The sequence below is a fragment of the Scylla paramamosain genome, chromosome 39, assembly GCF_035594125.1.
Source record: "Scylla paramamosain isolate STU-SP2022 chromosome 39, ASM3559412v1, whole genome shotgun sequence".
NCBI classification, from domain to species: domain Eukaryota; kingdom Metazoa; phylum Arthropoda; class Malacostraca; order Decapoda; family Portunidae; genus Scylla; species Scylla paramamosain.
This window is the reverse complement of record NC_087189.1, coordinates 7,686,333-7,703,576: the sequence shown is the minus strand read 5'-3', so window position 1 is coordinate 7,703,576 and position 17,244 is coordinate 7,686,333. Positions and strand designations below refer to the sequence as shown.

Genomic DNA, 17,244 nt, shown 5'->3' with positions numbered 1-17,244 from the left:
TTTAGTGACATCTACTCAACTCTAAGCTCTAGGAAATTGAAATCATTAATAATGCTTGCCACATCGCCAACATCTTCCTCTGCTTCTTTGTCACCATCATCCTAGCCCATAGTGTCATTGTTACATTGTTTTCATTTGATAGTAAGTCTGCTGTCTCTCATCTACTTACCATCATCATTATTTGATTTAACATCCTTATATCCCAATATGGGATTGGATCCTCATGATTCTTGAAGCCAAAGATTTCCTCCCCTGGATGCTCTTGTCTAACATGGGGTGTGTGTGTGTGTGTGTGTGTATATATATATATATATATATATATATATATATATATATATATATATATATATATATATATATATATATATATATATATATATATATATATATATATATATATATATATATATACAGTAAACCCTTGTTATGCAGACTAATTGGGTGAAGCCACTGGCATTAAAGGCAATAACTTAATAAAAGTGGTGATGATTGGGTCAGAAGCGCCACAACCTCTAACCACCTCCTCCCTCCATCCATCCATCCATCCATCCATCCATCCATCCATCCATCCATCCATCCATCCCCCCTCTCTCTCTCTCTCTCTCTCTCTCTCTCTCTCTCTCTCTCTCTCTCTCTCTCTCTCTCTCTCTCTCTCTCTCTCTCTCTCTCTCTCTCTCTCTCTCTCTCTCTCTCTCTCTCTCTCTCTCTCTCTCTCTCATATTCTGTGCCATGGACAGAATTTTCTGCCTAGCAGTGTGAGTGGGAGATGGGGAAGATGCAATCTTGATCAAGGAGGGTGAGTGGTCAGGAGTGCCACAACCTCTAATAACATCTGCTGGTGTGAGACTGAGGCAGAAACAGTGTGTGGGTGCCAGGGTTGTGCTGCTGGCCAGCACAAATTATTATACAGCAATGTGAAAATTATGACATTTTTTCTAGACATTATAGCATAGTAGATAATGTATGGCAAATGGCAGCTGAACACCAAATTATGACAGAAATACATGACAAACATGTACCTGCTGTAAAATACTGTGGAATGTGTTGTAAGCATTTGGTGAATTATCAATGATAATACACAGTTAATATTCCAGCTGCTGGTCAGACATTCCGCCTCATTTACTGACATCTATCCGGTAAATCTGATGGATGGTCCGTAGGCAATACATGTATGTTAAATGTGGAAATCTGCCATAACGGGATCTGTTATAATTTATATGTATTGATATGTAGGAGGAGCACTGGCCAAGGGCAACAAAAATTATAAGAAAAAAAATCCCACTGAGGTGCTGGTTCCCAAACAGTCAAAAGCAGACATAAAAAATTAAAGGATAAGTGTCTTGAAACCTCCATCTTGAAAGAGTTCATCATAGGAAGGAGGAAATACAGAAGTAGGCAAGGAGTTCCAAAGCTTACCAGAGAAAGGAATGAATGATTGAGAATACTGGTTAACTCTTGCATTATAGAGGTGGGCAGAATATGGGTGAGAGAAAGAAGAAACTCTTGTGCAGCAAGGCCACAGGAAGAGAGGAGGTATGCAGTTAACAAAATCAGAAGAGCAGTTAGCATGAAAATAGCAGTAGGAGATTGCAAGAGATGCAACATTATGGTGATGAGAAAGAGGCTGAGGACAGTCAACTAAAGGAGAGGAGCTGATGAGACGAAAAGCTTTTGATTCCACCCTGTATAAAAGAGAGGTACAAGTGGAACCCACCATACATGTGAAACATAATCCATACATAGATGGATAGGACCCCTGTATAGAGTTAGCAGGTAGGGAGATGAGAAAAAACTGGCAAAGACAACTCAGAATGCCTAACTTTATAGAAGCTGTTTTAGCTAGAGATGAAATGTGAAGTTTCCAGTTAAGATTATAAGTAAAGGAGTGACTGAGGATATTCAGTGTAGAAGGGGACAATTGAATGTCATTGAAGAAGAGGGGATAGTTATCTGGAAGGTTATGTTGAGTTAGTTGATAGATGGAGGAATTGAGTTCTTGAGGCATTGATTTTGGGATGACCTCATATGAAGGCTAAGGCAGTTGAGGTTGATTGTTTCATGTGATGCAATTCCACTGCATGGACACATCTCATGATGTATGGTCACTGGATCCAGTGGTGGCTCAAGGTAAAAAAATTTGTGGGGCTGCATAATAATTTCAAATTGTAATACTAATTAATGAGGCCATGCTGTAGGAAGTTTTATTTGAATTACAAACATTATGTTTTGTACCTCATAGGTTCATAATTTAAAATTTATGTGTCGCCAAAGCCATGAGGAACAATTATCAAGTTATTAAGAATAATATGTATTATGTAGTACTGAAGTAACCAGGACACTGAAACTAAGCTTCGATTGTCACGTAGGGTGCTAAAACTGGCTAGTATTCATGAATCATGGACATAATGCACTATTTGTTTAACTAACTGAGGGTGAATAGCACTCTCCACTTAGGGTGCCGCTCAGAGCTCAACTGACCCCAACCCTGCTACAGCCCAGCTGGCTGCCCCCGGGCGGGTTGGTGCTGCACTAATCCTGGAAGTGTTTTAATCTGTATTTAATTTATCAAATCTGTTAGTATTTTGTGCCAGAAAATTATAGAAAAATATAAAAAAGACACTGAATGGAATATAAAGATATAATATCATTTATTTGTGTAAAATTAATTATGTGAATGAATCACTCATCTGCCTGGCAAGGCTGAGACAGGGAAGTCTGCAGCCCTTATGGACCAGCCGTCCCTGACTGCATTCCTTCTTTAACTTAGCCAGTGTGTCAACTTCTTCAGCAAGGCCAAAAGCTCTTGGAATTCTGCCTATATTTAGCCTTTCTTACATCCAATGTCACTTGATTAGTGTATTATGTTATTCTTTTGGGCAACTCTCATTGCTTCCTGATACTGCTGTTCATTTTCTGCATCCTTTTTCACCGCAAAATCTATCTTATTTCATGTAAGTGTTCATATGATGGATTGATAAATGAGATGTAGGGGAACTCCCAGTTTGTGGGAGAGGCTTGCTAAAGACCCACATGTCTGATATGCCATCATATCAAGCATAGGGAGCACTCCACATTGTCTGGCAAAACATCTTGCAAAACCGTTATCTTTGGCACTAGGAAGGATCAGCACTGCCCACCTGAGAAAACTCCAGTGATCTCATTGGGAGAGTGAAAAATGTGAATGTGTAACAAGAAAATGATCAGTTTTGAGGTAACATCTTTTTCACTAACTTCCTGATGGACATTGGCCTAAAAGCAGTGATAAAAGTGTTAAACCAGTTGAGTGATGACCACCTACCAGTGTACAAGTCAGATTATGTAAAATTAGTAGAGTTGTGTGTTAAGTTTGGTTTGTTTCCTTTCAACAACTTAGAATACCAGCAGCATGAGGAGCTTGCCATGGGATCATTAAGTGCAGTGATGGCCTCCCTTTTCATGGAGTTCTAAGAAAGTAAGCATTATTTGCACATGCTAACAAAATTGACAAAGTGGTAGAGATATGTGGATGATGTGTTAATGATCACCAATGTGAAAACAAATGTTAATAATCTATAAAAAAGATTAACAAAATCTACCATAAAATTCAGTTCACAGTGGAGGAAGAGAAGGATGGGAAACTACCATTCTTAGAAGTCTTAATTGTGAAGTCAGGAAACAGTGCATCATTCATTGTGTACAAGAAACAAACAAACAAAGATGATTATGTGCATTACTTTTAGTGACCATGACACAGGAACAAAAAGGGGTATAGTGTTTTTCTTTTTCGGTGTGCATACAGTGTGTAGTGACGGATGTCTAAATGAGGAGAAAAAACACATCACTGAAACGTTTATGAAGTTGGGTCAACCGAAGGGTTTCCTGATAGAGTTGAAAGAAAAAGCAAGAAAAATATTTGAAAGAAATAACAGTGAAAAACCAATGAAGAAATACTTGATCGTCCAGGGGTCAGACCTAATGTGGGATCTGGGAGCGGCCCTCCAACAAACTGGATATGTTGTAGTGAGCTCAGGAGGACAATGAATAGGAGAAATGCTTGGATTTAAACATAAGAGAAACAGCCCTGATAGTGTGGCATATCAGATACCCTGCAGTGGCTACGATGCCAGCTACTTCAGTGAAATGTGTAGAGCTCTTGACATAAGGGATAAGGAGCTGACATGAGACACCACTGAGTGTCTAGTGCACTGTTAGACCACATAGATAAGGTAGGATACCTGCCAAATTGGAAGGAAGCAAGAATTCTAAAATGTGGCCTGAACAAAAAGAAAAGAAAAGTGCTAGAGGCCATGTACATTGCCACAAACAAAAACATAAACAAGAGGATGGGCGACATTGTGGGGACGGCACCAGCACCAGCCCTATGTGTCCTCTGGATTAGAGGCAGATGACACAGTGTGCACACCAACCAATCAGTGGAAAGTGTGGCTGCGAGCATGCCATGCATCCTTACCGGTCCAATAAATCAAAGGTCATGACCAGAGCCACCTCAGTTCCCATGAAGAAGTCTTCTGTGAAATTAGTTGGGAATAAACTTGCCTCCTGACACCTCTGTTTCTTCTCATCTCCTCCTCCAACTTGTCTAAATGTTTGTACATGATTATTATTGTTATTATTATTATTATTATTATTATTATTATTATTATTATTATTATTATTATTATTATTATTATTATTATTATTCTCTTTTCTTCTTCCTTCTTTCCTTTTTCCTCCTCCTCCTTTCATGTCTTCATTTTTTCATCTCTTCCTTGTTGCTATCAGTCATCATTATCATAATTATCATTATCATGTTTATGCTCCTCTTTCTATGTTGATAGTTTGGTGCCATGCACAAATTAAGAGTTCATATACCAGTGAAAAGTGTCCTTAGTTTGGTGGCTTATTTTATATATATATATATATATATATATATATATATATATATATATATATATATATATATATATATATATATATATATATATATATATATATATATATATATATATTATATGTTTTTTTTATGTAAAAAGGACACTGGCCAAGGGCAACAAAAACCCAATGAAAAAAAAAAAAAGCTCATGGAAATGCCAGTCCCATAAAAGGGTCGAAGCAGTAGTCAAAAACTGATGGATAAGTGTCTTGAAACCTCCCTCTTGAAGTAATTCAAGTCATAGGAAGGTGGAAATACAGAAGCAGGCAGGGAGTTCCAGAGTTTACCAGAGAAAGGGATGAATGATTGAGAATACTGGTTAACTCTAGCGTTAGAGAGGTGGACAGAATAGGGTAAGAGAAAGAAGAAAGTTGTGCAGCGAGGCCGTGGAAGGAGGGGAGGCATGCAGTTAGCAAGATCAGAAGAGCAGTTAGCATGAAAATAGCGGTAGAAGACAGCTAGAGATGCAACATTGCGGCGGTGAGAGAGAGGCTGAAGACAGTCAGTTAGAGGAGAGGAGTTGATGAGACGAAAAGCTTTTGATTCCACCCTGTCTAAAAGAGCAGTATGAGAGGAACCCACCCCAGACATGTGAAGCATACTGTACTCCATACATGGACAGATAAGGCCTTTGTACAGAGTTAGCAGCTGGGGGGGTGAGAAAAACTGGCGGAGACGTCTCAGAATGCCTAACTTCATAGAAGCTGTTTTAGCTAGAGATGAGATGTGAAGTTTCCAGTTCAGATTATAAGTAAAGGACAGACTGAGGATGTTCAGTGTAGAAGAGGGGGACAGTTGAGTGTCATTGAAGAAGAGGGGATAGTTGTCTGGAAGGTTGTGTTGAGTTGATAGATGGAGGAATTGAGTTTTTGAGGCAATGAACAATACCAAGTTTGCTCTGCCCCAATCAGAAATTTTAGAAAGATCAGAAGTCAAGCGTTCTGCGGCTTCCCTGCGTGATGTGTTTACCTCCTGAAGGGTTGGACGTCTATGAAAAGACGTGGAAAAGTGCAGGGTGGTATCATCAGCGTAGGAGTGGATAGGACAAGAAGTTTGGTTTAGAAGATCATTAATGAATAATAAGAACAGAGTGGGTGACAGGACAGAACCCTGAGGAATACCACTGTTAATACATTTAGGAGAAGAACAGTGACCGTCTACCACAGCAGCAATAGAACGGTCAGAAAGGAAACTTGAGATGAAGTTACAGAGAGAAGGATAGAAACCATAGGAGGGTAGTTTGGAAATCAAAGCTTTGTGCCAGACTCTATCAAAAGCTTTTGATATGTCCAAGGCAACAGCAAAAGTTTCACCAAAATCTCTAAAAGAGGATGACCAAGACTCAGTAATGAAAGCCAGAAGATCACCAGTAGAGCGGCCTTGACGGAACTCATACTGGCGATCAGATAGAAGGTTGTGAAGTGATAGATGTTTAAGAATCTTCTTGTTGAGGATAGATTCAAAAACTTTAGATAGGCAGGAAATTAAAGCAATAAGAGGGTAGTTTGAGGGATTAGAATGGTCACCCTTTTTAGGAACAGGTTGAATGTAGGCAAACTTCCAGCAAGAAGGAAAGGTAGATGTTGACAGACAGAGCTGAAAGAGTTTGACTAGGCAAGGTGCAAGCACGGAGGCACAGTTTCGGAGAACAATAGGAGGGAACCCATCATGTCCATAAGCCTTCTGAGGGTTTAGGTCAGCGAGGGCATGGCAAACATCATTGCGAAGAATTTTAATACGTGGCATGAAGTAGTCAGAGGGTAGAGGAAAAGGAGGAACAAGCCCAGAATCGTCCAAGGTAGAATTTTTAGCAATGGTTTGAGCAAAGAGCAGCTTTAGAAATAGATGTGATAGCAGTGGTGTCATCTGGTTGAAATAGAGGAAGGAAAGAAGAAGAAGCAAAGTTATTGGAGATATTTTTGGCTAGATGCCAGAAATCACGAGAGGAGTTAGATCTTGAAAGGTTTTGACATTTTCAGTTAATGAAGGAGTTTTTGGCTAGTTGGAGAACAGACTTGGCATGGTTCCAGGCAGAAATATAAAGTGCATGAGATTCTGGTGATGGAAGGCTTAAGTACCTTTTGTGGGCCACCTCTCTATCATGTATAGCATGAGAACAAGCTGTGTTAAACCAAGGTTTAGAATTAGAAGGTTTAGGAAGAGAAAAAGAGTGAGGAATGTATGCCTCCATGCCAGACACTATCACCTCTGTTATGAGCTCAGCACACAAAGATGGGTCTCTGACACGGAAGCAGTAGTCATTCCAAGGAAAATCAGCAAAATACCTCCTCAGGTCTCTCCAACTAGCAGAGGCAAAACGCTCAGAGGCACCTTCGCTTAGGGGGATCCTGAGGAGGGATGGGAGCGATAGGACAAGATACAGATATGAGATTGTGATCAGAGGACCCCAACAGAGAAGAAAGGATGACAACATAAGCAGAAGGATTAGAGGTCAGGAAAAGGTCAAGAATGTTGGGCATATCTCCAAGACGGTCAAGAATACGAGTAGGGTGTTGCAACAATTGCTCTAGGTCGTGGAGGATAGCAAAGTTGAAGGCTAGTTCATCAGGATGGTCAGTGAAGGGAGAGGAAAGCCAAAGCTGGTGGTGAACATTGAAGTCTCCAAGAGTGGAGATCTCTGCAAAAGGGAAGAGGGTCAGAATGTGCTCCACTTTGGAAGTTAAGTAGTCAAAGAATTTCTTATAGTAAGAGGAGTTAGGTGAGAGGTATACAGCACAGATAAATTTAGATTGAGAGTAACTGTAGTCGTAGCCAGATGGTGGAAATCTCGGAAGATTCAAGAGCGTAGGCACAAGAGCAGATTAAGTCATTGCGCACATAAACGCAACATCCAGCTTTGGATCGAAAATGAGGATAGAGAATGTAGGAGGGAACAGAAAAGGGGCTACTGTCAGTTGCCTCAGACATCTGAGTTTCAGTGAGGAAAAGAAGATGAGGTTTAGAAGAGGAGAGGTGGTGTTCTACAGGTTGAAAATCAGATCTTAGACTGCAAATGTTGCAGAAGTTAATGAAGAAAAAGTTGAGGGGGGTGTCAAGACACTTAGGGTCGTCGACAGAAAGGCAGTCCGACCTGGGGACATTTATGGTCCCCTCCCCAGATGGGAACTCCAAGGCTGGTGTAGGAGTCGCCATGATAATTTTGAAATTTTTGAGTGAAGGGTGTGTGTGTTATTAGGTCCTTGTAGTTTTGTGTGGAGGAAGAGAGTTGTCTTTAGAGGGCAGGCTGTGACTGCCCCCTTGTGTTGTGAGACACAAAGGGAAACGTTCAGTGAGGTCACAGCTGGGTTTAATGATAAGTTTACAGCACCCCCTGAACAGTGCTTTAGACATCACTGGGAGTAATTATTGTTTCAGCAGGTGTCTATTGCTATGACCATGAATGAGGAGGAAAGATGCACTTGAGTTGCCAATAAGTTAATTTGTCCCAGCCCATTTTTTATGTTTGCAGAGGGGCTCTAAGTAAAATCCACTCCCCAAGGAGCGTGTGCTGCTGTGACAGCATTCATTGATAGTATATGCTGAGGCTTCCACTAGATGTCTCACCAGTCACTGGACCATTGGCTTGAAAAAGGTTCATGATTACCTAGACTTTCCTATATCATGTAAGAATCTTCATCAAATTATCAACACACACAACTGATATAGTCAATAAACTTCATACCCAAAATGTAAGAGATAGCTGTAGTTGTATTTTCCTGAAAAACAAGCCAGATTATTAAATATCTTGCTAAACAGCTAGGTTTTTCTTATAGAAAAATATAGCCATAGCCTCAAAAAATTTTCTTACATTAAAGTCTTAAAAATATACTCATTTTTATTATGTCACTCTTTTTACCCCCTCAAAAAAAAAAAAAAAAAAAAAAAAAAAAAAAAAAAAATATATATATATATATATATATATATATATATATATATATATATATATATATATATATATATATATATATATATATATATATATATATATATTTTTTTTTTTTTATGTAGGAAGGACACTGGCCAAGGGCAACAAAAATCTAATAAAAAAAAATGCCCACTGAAATGCCAGTCCCATAAAAGGGTCAAAGCAGTGGTCAAAAATTGGTGGATAAGTGTCTTGAAACCTCCCTCTTGAAGGAATTCAAGTCATAGGAAGGTGGAAATACAGAAGCAGGCAGGGAGTTCCAGAGTTTACCAGAGAAAGGGATGAATGATTGAGAATACTGCTTAACTCTTGCGTTAGAGAGTGGACAGAATAGGGGTAAGAGAAAGAAGAAAGTCTTGTGCAGCGAGGCCGTGGAAGGAGGGGAGGCATGCAGTTAGCAAGATCAGAAGAGCAGTTAGCATGAAAATAGCGGTAGAAGACAGCTAGATATGCAACATTGCGGCGGTGAGAGAGAGGCTGAAGACAGTCAGTTAGAGGATAGGAGTTGATGAGACGAAAAGCTTTTGATTCCACTTTGTCTAGAAGAGCAGTATGAGTGGAACCCCCCAGACATGTGAAGCATACTCCATACATAGACGGATAAGGCCCTTGTACAGAGTTAGCAGCTGGGGGGTGAGAAAAACTGGCGGGGACGTCTCAGAACACCTAACTTCATAGAAGCTGTTTTAGCTAGAGATGAGATGTGAAGTTTCCAGTTCAGATTATAAGTAAAGGACAGACCGAGGATGTTCAGTGTAGAAGAGGGGGACAGTTGAGTGTCATTGAAGAAGAGGGGATAGTTGTCTGGAAGGTTGTGTCGAGTTGATAGATGGAGGAATTGAGTTTTTGAGGCATTGAACAATACCAAGTTTGCTCTGCCCCAATCAGAAATTTTAGAAAGATCAGAAGTCAGGCGTTCTGTGGCTTACCTGCGTGATATGTTTACCTCCTGAAGGGTTGGACGTCTATGAAAAGACGTGGAAAAGTGCAGGGTGGTATCATCAGCGTAGGAGTGGATAGACCAATAAGTTTGGTTTAGAAGATCATTAATGAATAATAAGAAGAGAGTGGGTGACAGGACAGAACCCTGATGAACACCATTGTTAATAGATTTAGGAGAAGAACAGTGACCGTCTACCACAGCAGCAATAGAACAGTCAGAAAGGAAACTTGAGATGAAGTTACAGAGAGAAGGATAGAAACCGTAGGAGGGTAGTTTGGAAATCAAAGCTTTGTGCCAGACTCTATCAAAAGCTTTTGATATGTCCAAGACAACAGCAAAAGTTTCACCAAAATCTCTAAAATAGGATGACCAAGACTCAGTAAGGAAAGCCAGAAGATCACCAGTAGACAGGCCTTGACGGAACCCATACTGGCAATCTGATAGAAGATTGTGAAGTGATAGATGTTTAAGAATCTTCCTGTTGAGGATGGATTCAAAAACTTTAGATAGGCAGGAAATTAAAGCAATAGGACAGTAGTTTGAGGGATTAGAACAGTCACCCTTTTTAGGAACAGGTTGAATATAGGCAAACTTCCAGCAAGAAGGAAAGGTAGATGTTGACAGACAGAGCTGAAAGAGTTTGACTAGGCAAGGTGCAAGCACGGAGGCACAGTTTCGGAGAACAATAGGAGGGACCCCATCGGGTCCATAAGCCTTCCGAGGGTTTAGGCCAGCAAGGGTATGGAAAACATCATTGCGAAGAATTTTAATAGGTGGCATGAAGTAGTTAGAGGGTGGAGGAGAGGGAGGAACAAGCCCAGAATCGTCCAAGGTAGAGTTTTTAGCAAAGGTTTGAGCAAAGAGTTCAGCTTTAGAAATAGATGTGATAGCAGTGGTGCCATCTGGTTGAAGTAGAGGAGGGAAAGAAGAAGAAGCAAAGTTATTGGAGATATTTTTGGCTAGATGCCAGAAATCACAAGGGGAGTTAGATCTTGAAAGGTTTTGACATTTTCTGTTAATGAAGGAGTTTTTGGCTAGTTGGAGAACAGACTTGGCATGGTTCCAGGCAGAAATACAAAGTGCATGAGATTCTGATGATGGAAGGCTTAAGTACCTTTTGTGGGCCACCTCTCTATCATGTATAGCACGAGAACAAGCTGTGTTAAACCAAGGTTTAGAAGGTTTAGGACGAGAAAAAGAGTGAGGAATGTATGCCTCCATGCCAGACACTGTCACCTCTGTTATGTGCTCAGCACACAAAGACGGGTCTCTGACACGGAAGCAGTAGTCATTCCAAGGAAAATCAGCAAAATACCTCCTCAGGTCCCCCCAACTAGCAGAGGCAAAACGCCAGAGGCAACTTGGCTTAGGGGGATCCTGAGGAGGGATCGGAGTGATAGGACAAGATAAAGATATGAGATTGTGATCGGAGGAGCCCAACGGAGAAGAAAGGGTGACAGCATAAGCAGAAGGATTAGAGGTCAGGAAAAGGTCAAGAATGTTGGGCGTATCTCCAAGACGGTCAGGAATACGAGTAGGGTGTTGCACCAATTGCTCTAGATTATGGAGGATAGCAAAGTTGTAGGCTAGTTCACCAGGATGGTCAGTGAAGGGAGAGGAAAGCCAAAGCTGGTGGTGAACATTGAAGTCTCCAAGAATGGAGATCTCTGCAAAAGGGAAGAGGGTCAGAATGTGCTCCACTTTGGAAGTTAAGTAGTCAAAGAATTTCTTATACTCAGAGGAGTTAGGAGAGAGGTATACAGCGCAGATAAATTTAGTATGAGAGTGACTCTGTAGTCGTAGCCAGATGGTGGAAAACTCGGAAGATTCAAGAGCGTGGGCACGAGAGCATGTTAAGTCATTGCGCACATAAACGCAGCATCCAGCTTTGGATTGAAAATGAGGATAGAGAAAGTAGGAGGGAACAGAAAAGGGGCTACTGTCAGTTGCCTCAGACACCTGAGTTTCAGTGAGGAAAAGAAGATGAGGTTTAGAAGAGGAGAGGTGGTGTTCTACAGATTGAAAATTAGATCTTAGACCGCAAATGTTGCAGAAGTTAATGAAGAAAAAGTTGAGGTGGGTGTCAAGACACTTAGGGTCGTCGACAGAAAGGCAGTCCGACCTGGGGACATTTATGGTCCCCTCCCCAGATGGGGACTCCGAGGCTGGTGTAGGAGTCGCCATGATGATTTTAAAATTTTTGAGTGAAGGGTGTGTGTGTTATTAGGTGCTTGTAGTTTTGTGTGGAGGAAGAGAGTTGTCTTTAGAGGGCAGGCTGTGACTGCCCCCTTGTGTTGTGAGACACAAAGGGAAACGTTCAGTGAGGTCACAGCTGGGTTTAATGATAAGTTCACAGCACCTCCTGAACAGTGCTTTAGACCTCACTAGGAGTAATTATCGTTTCAGCAGGTGTCTACTGCAGGGGATCTCAAAATGATTTTTTACTACATCTAGCATTGATTATATATATATATATATATATATATATATATATATATATATATATATATATATATATATATATATATATATATATATATAAAACAAATTTACAGTAAATTTTGTTGCTTAAGACTCAGGGCAGATGTCTTTGGATTGAGATGGGCCTGTTTCTGCCCTTATCCCTCTACATAGGAGTTGGTGGGGAGGAGTGAAGATTCAAGAGCTGCCTCCAAGAGCAAAATTAGCTGAAGACAATATCCACCTGAAGTACACAAGAAGCAATGAGAGTCAGGAGACAGACACAGGCAATATAGTGGGGCAGTGCAGTACAAATGTAAACAATATTGGCTCAATAGTTCATCTTTGGGTGAGGACCATCTCTTGCCTTAGTTGCCTAGTGTATGTTTCATGTACAATTCATCATGTCAAAAGACATGGCTGTGGTAAGAAAGATTACACTTCTAAGAAAAATGTAAGTTAAATATTTTTAGAGGCCCGGCTGAATTAATTTTGGTCTACTTTCTGTAACCCTTATATGACCTGGGACAAAATGAAAATGTGTTTTGAATATGAGCATAAAAAATGCAGATGCAATAGTCCATACATACACATTTTATGCTTATGTACAAACACACTCCTTATTAAACAAGACTTAGTTAATTATATATCAAATTAAATCTGTATTTTCTTATGATCCAAGCATAAATAAAAAAAAAATATCATGGATAATCACAAAAAATATAACACTGGCCAAGAACATGAAAAATATATGTTTTATGAAAGGTGCAGGAAGTAGGCTGTATTATTTTTGGGTGATCTACACATGAAACAGCCTTGTCTTGTTTGTTATGAAAAGATGTATGATCCCTGAAACACTCATGTATCTGTAGAGATATATAATTATTAGTTATTTCAATCATAAATCACTGAAATATGATCACATAATAAGTATACCACCATTGTACTCACTTGTGGACAAAGCAATATGTCAACACTGTTTACTTTATTTCATAATGAAAAGGTGTCCCGTGATTGGTAGGTTGCACTAGCTGGTGGATACAATGGGCCAATAGTAGAGCTGGATATAGGACACCTCAATTCAAGCAAAACGTACATTAAGCTCAGCACCAGCCAGGAGATTCTAACCGAGCCAAAATATTGGCCTTGTGGGTTTTGGCGGTTGGGGCAATTTTTGGGCCTCATGGTTTATAAGGATTAAAATAAAAGAAAACCCTGTTGTGTTGCAAGATGTTTAAAATATAGCTTGGTTTTCAAGAAAATGCAACATCTGTGGATATCTTTCCATATTTCTTAAATTTTTGCTGCAAAATTTATCACCTACATCAGTTCTTTGTCCTAATACTTTGATGATGAACTTCTTGCATGAATATAGGAAAGTTAAGCTAATTAGGAACTCTTTTTCAGGTTAGTGGCACAGTACAGTGGCACTGCATAATGACAGCTTTCAAAGTACCCTATTCCTTCATCAGTCCACACAAGATAACTTTCCAGACAAATACCCCCCTCCATCACTGACACTCAACAGTCACCTTCCTGCACAGTGAATGTATTTAGACTGTCCTTCACTAATCAATGCTAGATGTAGTAAAAAATCATTTTGAGATCCCTTATATGTAAAAGCTACAATACATTACCACTTTTCACCCATGTGCCCTCCCAGATCTTCTCACTGTGGTTCATCTGATTTCTTATAAATTTGTTGAGAATAATTCAAACACTGTAATTTCCTCAGCCTACAGAGTTACATCTATCTTTTTTCATCTTGAAACCAATTCCTGTTGCTTTGAGTCCTCTTGCACATGACTGCATCATTACACTATTTCTACCACCTGCTTCACCGTATTCTCATTCCCTACAGAATGCCTGTCCATATGCCCTCAGCCCAGCAGGGGAAGACTAGGAAAAGCATGGTGAAGGAAGCCTTGGAGACCCTGCGCTCTGTCCATGAGAAAGAATGTGAGATGTACCGTTCCAATCCCAGCATCCACCCAGACATTGGTGCAGAATATCGTCTTTTTTGTGACAAGAAGACCCAGAGCATCCTAGCCCTGGGAGGAGACCCAACACAGTACAACATGGCACATGACTGGCATTCATTCTGGAAGAAGCGCATGGAGGAGATCTTTATTGAGTCATGGAGAATAAAGAGGAACCAATGTCTTGCATTGTTGGATGCCAACCAGAAGCCACCCTCCCCTCAGCCATCTTATTGGACCCATCGCTCCCTCTCACCTGGCTCCTCTTTTTCCTCCTTATCCAGTACCAGTACAGAGGATCAAAAGAGGAGCTCCAAGAAGAGAAAGAGAAGGGTGACAAAGGAGAGAGAGAGAAACAAAAAAAGGAATGAAAACCAGGATGGAAGATCACCCCCTTCAAATTACCCAAGAGACAGACAAGTAGAAAGGAACTTAGTTATCAGTGACAGGCATGGTGAAAGATCTCCAGAATACTGTGCAAGGCCTGAACTGCTCAGCAGGAAAGAGGATGACTATATGGAAACAAGAATAACAGATATGCTGAGAGTAGCAAGACAGAAGGAATGGGATGAGGAGCATATGGAGAAGTTGTTGTCTAGTCCTCGAAAGACGACAAAAGGTAGCAAGGAAGGATGGGAACAGAAATCATCAGGGAAACATTGCCCTAACTCACTAGAAATTACACAAGGTAGGAAAACTGATCGGGAAAATAGAGAGTGGCATCAGCAAAGTCCACCACACAAGTCACTTGGCCATAATGAATCCTGGCAACACTCTCTAGATGCCATTGGAGATCCCTTCCCCATGCTTGATCACTTCACTGAAACCCACACTGTGGCAGAGAGTGGCAAAGCAGAGTGTAAAGGTCAACATAGAGCCAAACCTCGTAGGGGTGAGCCACATGGCATTGTGGAAGACCAGTCGCTTCATCTCTTCAGCAAAAAGTATATAGCTGTGAGCAGTGTAAGTCCAGAGTCAACAAAGAGGGAGGCCCCAGGGATGGAAGATTCCCACAAGGTCCATAAGGCTGACCAGCACAGCTCTAAAAGCATCACCCAAATCTTCAGGAGCTTTGCAGCAAATAAGCTTGACACTGCTGAGAGCACCAAACACAGCCATGAAGATGAGGTGTCATCCACCACAGCATCACCCAGCATTAAGATTGATGTAGTGAATGTGTTGGAGGTTCTGACACACCTTGGGGACAAGCTTGGGGCACTTTATGACCCTCTAAAATTAGTTCTTGTGAGGACCAAAGAACTGCAGACTAATGGTGCTGATCCATTGACCATTACAAATGACCAGGATACTAAGTTGTTACTACAGATGATCCAAGAAAAGCTGCAGAGCATTCTGAAGGATGGTAAACTAAGTATCATCAAAAAGGCCATCATAGAGGAGGCAGAGCAGCGGCTGTCAGTACTGCTAGAACTCCAAGAGCAGCGAACTCTGACAGGGAATCTCAATCTGACACAGTTGGCACATCACTGCCTTAACATGGACACCACTGCCACTGTGGACTTCATCCGCAAGGTACTGCAGTGTCAAGGCCACACACATTTACCAGAAAAGCAATTAATGAAATTGTACATGGCTGTCAAAGCAGAACAGCTAAAGGTGTTGGGGGACCATCACAATAATAGGGAAGCTGCCACCTTGCCTGACAACTCTCACTGCCAAAGCCACAACCCAGAAGCACCCTTGTGCTTGAAGATGTCAGGGGACAGTGTAGGTCTTCTTTGTAGTTCTACATTGCCCCTGTCACAAGCAGAATCGCATGCTTCTACAGGTAACTCTGATTTCCCACCATGGAAAGGCAGGCAGCCGTGCAGTGATACTGCACAGACCACTTGCCTTCAGGCAGAGATGTCCAGTTACCCTCAAGAGATTATGATAGGCAGTATTCATAACAGCAGCAGTAGCCCTGTTACTATGAAGCCTTCCAAGGCCTTCCCACCTGGTCAGTCCTCCACCTTACAGAAATGGTCCCCACAGTGCCATACCAGTGAACCATACCCCAAGGCCTCCACCAGCACCCCTAGTGGTCCACCTGAGGGCACTTTTAGGGAGGCCACCTACCATCTAAAGGCCTCTAAGTATGTGTACAAAAAGCCCATCTGCATCACCCTTCCAAAGCATCAACCACAAAAGAGCATTATTGGTGCCTTCAACCCTCTTAGGGATTGTGACACAGATAGTGAAGAATATGAATAAAGGGTATCTTAGAAGGGCAAGGAATCCACCACTTAAGATAAATGAAGTGACAAGGATATATATATATATATATATATATATATATATATATATATATATATATATATATATATATATATATATATATATATATATATATATATATATATATATACATGAATAAGATACCTTAGACTTTTTAAAATTCTTGCAAATGAGAGAATCGATTGTGCGAACATGGTGTACAAATAGGACAAGTGCTCGAGTTCTTCCTCAAATTCCAGCAAGTGCACCAGTTCTCCCTCAGATTGTGATAAGTTCACTAGTTCTTCGTTAGGTCCAATGGACAGATCAGAAAAGATGTATGATTGAGAAAGACATTGTAATGTTTAAAAAAAGACAATAATTGGGTGAAAGATTTTATGTAATCAGAGGTGACTGAGATGTGTGGAAAAGGGATGAAGTGTTGATAGAAGCAGGAACTAGAAATGATTCAGATAAATGAGGAATTAAAATCATAAAGGATGTTATTTCTACACAGGAATAGCAGAATGTTATTTAAATGTTTAACAATTATTTAAATGTTTAACAATATATTTTGTGTGAAATATGTACCAGAACTTGGAGAAAGGATAATTTTGTGTAAACAAAATTAAGAAAATATCATTCATTAGAAAATTTTTGCACACTTGAAGGAATAATTTTTCTTGTATATGCAGTTCCTTATAGGTGTGATAACTAATATTTATATTTGTTGAATGTTTTGCTTTTGAGAGAGAAATCACTACAATAAAATTTCCTTAGATGGTGTATAATGGTTTCTTTGCCCAAC

The 17,244-nt window shown here is 40.4% G+C and overlaps 1 protein-coding gene across 4 annotated transcripts in view; it reads left to right on the top strand.

Annotated features, from left to right (window-relative positions):
* The window catches only part of LOC135092146 (uncharacterized), a 74,879-nt gene extending 57,652 nt beyond the window's left edge, over positions 1 to 17,227 (top strand). For all 4 annotated transcript variants that reach the window (XM_063990406.1, XM_063990404.1, XM_063990403.1 and 1 more), the window contains one exon: positions 14,102 to 17,227. In XM_063990406.1, the coding sequence (XP_063846476.1) occupies positions 14,102 to 16,433 (2,332 nt within the window). In that variant the 3' untranslated portion in view covers positions 16,434 to 17,227. The remainder of the gene's footprint in view (positions 1 to 14,101) is intronic.
* The last annotated feature ends 17 nt before the right edge of the window (positions 17,228 to 17,244 follow it).